General features: G+C 35.4%; 1 protein-coding gene across 2 annotated transcripts; it reads left to right on the top strand.

Annotated features, from left to right (window-relative positions):
* The first annotated feature begins 5,585 nt into the window (after positions 1-5,585).
* Positions 5,586-6,350, top strand: LOC149185804 (uncharacterized). Of its 2 annotated transcripts, none has more exons than XM_089412492.1 (2): positions 5,586-5,712; positions 5,907-6,350. In XM_089412492.1, the coding sequence occupies exon 2, from the start codon at positions 5,985-5,987 to the stop codon at positions 6,291-6,293; it is 309 nt and encodes a 102-aa protein (XP_089268618.1). In that variant the 5' UTR covers positions 5,586-5,712; positions 5,907-5,984; the 3' UTR covers positions 6,294-6,350. The 2 variants fall into 2 exon arrangements, with proteins under 2 accessions (XP_089268618.1, XP_089268619.1); XM_089412493.1 differs by having other exon boundaries at positions 5,656-5,740.
* The last annotated feature ends 624 nt before the right edge of the window (positions 6,351-6,974 follow it).

Here is a 6,974-nt window from a genome sequence, read left to right as displayed (position 1 = left end):
GAAAATTCTAAGGTTCAAGTAGTGGAACATCACATCGAGCATCAACAACAAGTTCTCCAACTCTTAAATGATAACCTCGTGTTGGCACAGAATAGAATGAAACAACAGGAAGATCAACATCGTAGTGAAAGAAGTTTTGATGTAGGTGATTGGGTATTCCTACGGCTACAATGATATAAATAAATGTCCCTCAAGCATGCTAAGAAGGATAACAAATTGTCACCAAAGTATTATGGTCTGTACAAGGTGTTGCAAAAGATTGGTACTATGGCATACAAATTGGAGCTTCCTGCAGCTTCTCGAGTGCATCGAGTTTGCCATGTTTCATGTTTAAAGAAGGTTATAGGTGACAAGCTCCCAGTTCAAACAATATTACGAGAACATGACGAGGAAGGAAAAATTATATTTGAACCAGAAGTAGTCATAGAAACAAGAACTCGACAACTACGAAATCGATCCGTTTCAGATTATCTCATCAAGTCGAAGAACTTATCCACTGAAGATTCGACATGGGAGGATGAGAATTTTATACAAAAGCATCCAAAACTATTCAAGCGTTGAGGACAACACTTTTTTGAAGGAGAGGGGCATGTTAGGCCCCTATAATACTAGTGATGGCCCCATTAATATTGTAGTTGTATCCCTTACTAGTATTGTTATGCCCCTATTGTCCCCATATTGTTATTACTATGCCCCATAGAATCCATCTTTGTTAGGTCGGCTTGGTTATATTGTGACCCCTTAGACTCCTATATATAGAAAGGAGGTTTTTTCATTTGAATCATCCAAGAATTTTTCATTTATGTAATGTAAAGGAGGTTGCCCCCTCGAAGAGGCTGAATTGTAAGGCGTTGATCTATCTTTTCTATCTTTATGTGAGCTGGTTTCATAACACTTATGGTGACAAGGATATGATGTACTATATGATTTGACCATGTAACTCACTGAAAATACATCACTGAATTTTCCCAATAATGAAATACCAAACCAATTATTGCCTTTATCCATGACTTGGATGACACATTAACCCTAGACTTACTAAATCTAGACCTTTTAAGAACTTGATAACTTGATTTCTTTCACCACTCAAAACTTTAGTATATCCTATCCCAAATTGACACTAAGACTTGATCTCTATGAGGTCATAGCAAGAATTTACAAATTAACCAAAATAATAAAAAGACCAAACTTGACTTTGATTACTATAAGGTAAGACTCTAACAAATATGATGTTTCTATTGTATCATCTACAACCATTCATCAAGAGGTAATAAGTCTTCATCAAATTTAGCATCAATAAATTGAATTATTGGATTGAACATAACATTGACTACTCCAATGGTAGCTTCACTCGCATCAACAAGCAATTTTGTTGGATTCACCAAATTGTCATCAGTAGGTTTTGTTCCTAGATTAACCAAATTGTCATCAACAAGCATTGTTGCTAGATTTACCAAATCCTCATCCACTTTTAGTTCTACATAGTGGAATTCATGAGCATCTATGTGCTCCTTCTCTTCTTCTTCTACAAATTTTACCTACACATCATCCACTTTTGGCTGAGCAAAGTGGGATTCAACAAAATTTTCATCTCATTTTAGATATGCTACTATAGAACCACCTTAATCTTCAACTTCAATGCTCCCCCTTACACCAAAAATCCTCTCAAGGGTGTTCCAAGCCTCCTTGGTTGTCTTTTCATCTATAATTACTAGTACAGTGTTGTCATCTAAAAATTATTTTTTGCATTTTAATGTGAAGGAATTATTTTTCCTCTTCACTTCAAATTCTTCCAAAAAAGGCTTCACACATCTGTAGTCGTTGTTTCAAATTTCTTAGTCTCTTTGAATTTCCCATTTTTTGACCACTAACATAATGCAATTCAACAAGAAAATGTACTTGTAGACATAGCAGTTGTCTAGAACAAAAACATCTTTCCAATGATTTCTCTGCTGCTCAACGTTGAAAAAAATGGGTCTAGAAATTTTCACAGGGGCGAGGCTTTCAAAAAATATTTTATAAAAAAAAATCTCAATGCCCAAAGCTAATTGGAACAATGCCCCTTTATTCTAATCTCCTTTTTAAAGCTTTAAAAAACCTCCTTAAAAAAATGCACTGCTCCCCTTTTTTCTATAATTCAAGTTCTTGTTTAAAACAAACTTTGAATAAGAAACCCATTTTTTTTAAATAAGGCACCCAAAAACATTTCAAGAGTAGTCAAAATGTTTCAAATCTCCCTTTACACTTTTTTTTAAATCCCTTTTTTTAATAAAAAAACTCCTTTTAACATGAAGCCTTTAACTCATTAAAAAGAGAATTTATTAAAAAATATGACAACAACCTTTATGTTTTTTTTTAAGCATACCACGAACATTCACAGATTCACTCATTTGCCTTCTTGCAAAACAAATTCATGGTCGTTTGAACTTCATGCAAAGATGACTTCATGGAGCCCTTGATAAACGTCATATGCTCCTTTTTTATTAAAAACATTCGTGATCTTCCCAACTTCTGATAGAGATAAATTGCACAATTTTGCGCACTTTCTCAACTCACTAGTTGCGTCAATTTCATTTTTCCTGAGGTGCTAAGGTGATGCAATGTGTTTTCTTTACAGATGCGCAATTGGCACATTTCGTTTTCTTCATAGGTGTGAAATTCAAGCTACTTTCACACTTTTTCCTTGGCCTCTTGTCTATGAAATGAGAGGACACTTGCTGCAAGAAATTTGAGATGTTTCTCTCAAAGAGTCTCATTAAACTTGACTAAATGAAACCGAACTAGGACACTTGGATGGATGGATTTGACACCTAATAGGCTGTTAGTGTTAGATTCTCCAACACTTATGATATTCAACTATTGACCCCAGAAAATTTCCATCATATCTATGAGAAAATGAACTTTCTTATGAATACAAATAAGCTTGAATGGGATGGGGTAACTCTAAACTTGACTATCTCATTAAGGAAATTTATAAGCTTGTTATAAAATAAGAATATGATGTGAGACCAAACAGTATACAAGCACTACTATAAGGATTGTCTTTGATTTGGTCCCAACATAAAGCATGGATATGTGATCTTAAGCAATGATAATCATTGGAATGTCCAACTTGCATGAAAGTTACACAAGGGTATGGATAAGACATGAAAGGTTGCAGGGTGGTAGATGTGTGGATCCAAGTGACCAAGAGACAAGGACGCTCACAAAGTTCAATATCTCCCCAACAATCTGCCACATTAACAAGCTACCACATCAAGTCTTGTCACATTTCCATATGTTATATTGCCATGAAAATATCAAATAACAAAGTCATGTGGGAACTGTAAAAGTCAATATGAGTGTAAAGGTCATGAAGTAGTAGAAGAGTCATGGAGGAGTTCAAGGATCAATTTCCCATTTCTATAAATGTCTCCTTGTGCCTCTAAGTAAGGGGGATTTTGGCACTTGAGACTTTTAGCATAGTTGTTAATACTTAGGTAGGTGTGAGCACTCTAGCTCTTGGTGATTGTAGACTGAGTTGTGGTGAGGCAAGGAGGTTATCTTAGAGATGATATGAGCATTGCACCTTCCACTATTTGATTTTGATGGACCCGCTATACATGTACTTGGATTTGCAGTAGTATCAATGAGAAGCTCTTAATTCTTGGCATGGATTCTTGTGCATTCATCTGTTAGTTGTAATGGCTATCCAATACTCCAATTATGTGTGCATGTTTGCTTTCATGTGAATTATATGTTGATGAGATAATTCATGTCTTATTGCTCATATGTCCATTCGAATATTCACTCTTTCATTTCACACTAATGCTAGTATTGAGTTGTAAACTAATTTGCAATTAACCTATAGTACTTTCTTATTCTAGTATGTCTAAGATGGTTTTAGTTAGCTGACTTCTCTTGAGATGTACTTCTTCTTGTTGTTTTGTTGTTATATTCATGTATCTTGTATTACAAGTTTGTCATTTGTGGACTATTTCAAACTTGTCTTCACCCTAACATCTCTTCACTTGAAATCCAAGAGAAAACAATCATGGTGGATTTCATGCCCACATATTGGATGAGATTCCTATCCCAAAAGGTCTAAGGTCTAATTGGGACTTCGCATGATGGAGATCCCTTTTTTTTTAAGTTGGCAATACAGGTTGCCCCCTCAACAAGCTTGTATGTTGATGTCACCATCTCTTGGCATGATTTTAATAGTGAGATGGGCTAATGTATACAAATCATGTATACCATTACATAACACAAAGCCTTAATTTGTCCATGAAGTCGTCCACATTAGCTTTAGAATATCTACAATCTCAAACTTTCTCCTAAAAACAATGTTAGGGTTTAAAGGAAGGGCTTCATGAAACTTCATGAAACCCCTTTTCAACCTAAAACAAATATAAGGGGGCATGCCATGGGCTCTCCACCACCCAAGCTTCAGTTCAAATGAATGGTTTAAAAAACTAAATAAGAGGGAAGATGATGAGCTATTGGCAACTTCAATTCATCACACCACACCCAAAGAATTCTCTAAGAATAATCAAGGTTTTGAATTCAAAATTTCTTCCTTAAATGTTTACATTCCTAGTCTATTTATGAATCCAACTAATATTATTGCATAGAAAGACTTGAAAATGCTATATATTATTTTACAAGATAAAACTATGTATATCCTTATAAAGAGAGTATAAGACACATAAAATACACTGATTTTCCTTAAAGAATATATAGTGACAAGTGATACGATTCAAGATTTTGGTAAAAGGCCACTAAAAAATAAGGGTTGCATGCAAATTATGTTAAAAAGTCATTGCAAGAGGAGAGTCCCATACTATGATAAAAGTAAAATAATAAGAGTTGCGTGCCAAATTATGCTAAAGGTCACTGCAAGAAAAAGGTCCCATGATAAAAGTAAAAATAAGCACTTCACTCCAAATTCTTACTACCTCCAATAATTCGTAGCTGCATTAATTCACGTTTGCTGATTTTTCAACGAATTAAATGACATATGTAATGTTCTAAAACTACTCCACGCCAAACCATAAAAGATAAATCATCTGCTCTAAGTCACTATACTATTTATTTCTAGTAATAGAGTCATTAGTTGTCTCTTGAAAAGTGTGTATTATTTTCATTGTACTATTTACTTCGAATAATATAGTGATTAGTCACTCTATCCGGAAAAGTGTACTGATTTGTTCTATCTATTCAAGAGTGTATGCGCATTATTTTTTTTAAAGTAAAAAAGCTGGCATCTTTTCACTTTTATTTTTCCTTGCGCTGAAGAGGAATAACTCGTCTGCCCAATTGCACGAACGCGAGTCGTTACATCGGTAGATAGGGCAAAGATTTTCGTGTTTTTCTGCTGAATAAGAATAACCCGTCTCTGTAGAGGGGCCAAAATTTTTGTTTTTCTAAGCTGAAAAGAATAACTCGTGTGCCCAATTGCGCAAATGAGAGTAGCTACATCTGTAAAGAGGGCAAGGAATTTGTTTTCGCTAAAACTTGTCTAGCCTATTGCGCCAATAAGTGGCTACATCGGTAGATAGGGCGTCCATCTATGTCATCCTCCTGACGCTGTACTTTGCATAATTGACCCTGTTTGGGAGTGTAGATGGTTTTCAAATCCGAGTTTGGAGTTCGTCTGCTTCTATATAAGACAGCCTATGGCATTGTATTTCTCACCTCTTGCTTACGGAATTTGACCTACTCCAGTTGTAGGTATGGTTGTATATTTCGTGTAACCTAGGTATTGTTGTATATTTCTATTATGTCAGATATCAATGATTTGCTCATATTCTATGTCCACGTTATGCATTGATGCACAGTTACGAATGATTTGCTCATCATGTTATGTATTGATGCACACTAACTTATCAATGTCCACGTTATGTATTGATGCACTTTTTTGGCAGAAGTGGGATTTGTTGGCTTTGAAGGCGTTCCAGTTTCACCTTATTGATACCATCCAGTATTCTTACTAAGCCAACAAGATGAGCAATTTCCAACAGGCAGGGCGGAACATCAGCGGCAACAACAACAAGGTCGACCGCAGGCACAACAGCGGCGACAAGAACGTCGTCGGCCGCAACGCCAAGATCCAAGGCAATCCCATCATCGGCGACGACAGCGGCAACAAAACCAACAGCGGCAACGGGAACACCAGGATTCACGGCAATCCCGTTAACGGCCCCATCAACGGAAATCCCATCATCGGCAACAACAACAACAGCAAGAGCAACAACATCTTGAACAGCAACAACGAAGACGAGGGCGGCAGCAACAGCCCGATCACCTTCTAGAGCAACTTATAGTACCAGGTAATGGCGACTTAAGCAGACCAACTTAGACTAAGTGGCTTTTGTTTTCCTCTCTATGTGCTATGCTCTTTATTCAGCGCAATATATGCACAAATATGTCATGGTTTATGATTTCGGTTTCTTTTCATCTGCAGAAAGACCTAATGATTTTCTTTTCTTTTGCTTAATTACACTGTTATTGCTTTGCAGGTATAGGAAAGAAAGAATATATACAGTCGAAGATTATCTGTTTATCTATGATGACTATGTGTTGATATATAGATATGATATATAGATAGTTTAGAGATAAATAGTCTATTTATATAAATAAGGCATCTCCATATCAATTCAACGGCTGAATGGGCATGGCCATGGACGGTTATGTCATTATGGTCATGTTAGCCTATCCAAGATAGATAGATGTGCATCAGATATATATTGTAATTTTGATTTATGAATTAGCAAATTACATGCCTGGTTACTTTGTTTTTAATGGCTCTGGCTGTCCTACTTTAGAATAAGTTACTTGAATGAATAAATAAATAAATAAGTAAATTAAAAAATTATTGACCAAAATTAAATTTAAAATACATATTTTCTTAAATGTAATTATTATTATATATTTATATACATAATGAAGTATTCCCCTAAGCCATGGTTCTGATATATTTTCTAATATCATTA

This window comes from Pinus tabuliformis, chromosome 3_1 (assembly GCF_031772625.1).
Source record: "Pinus tabuliformis cultivar Carrire ecotype Pingquan chromosome 3_1, CPIR1, whole genome shotgun sequence".
NCBI classification, from domain to species: Eukaryota; Viridiplantae; Streptophyta; class Pinopsida; order Pinales; family Pinaceae; genus Pinus; species Pinus tabuliformis.
Note: the sequence above shows the minus strand (reverse complement) of the source record. Positions and strands in the feature narration are given on the sequence as shown.

Bases quoted from the DNA above. Each gene is read 5' to 3' on its own strand.
- LOC149185804 (XM_089412492.1), top strand. From the start codon at position 5,985: ATGAGCAATTTCCAACAGGCAGGGCGGAACATCAGCGGCAACAACAAC.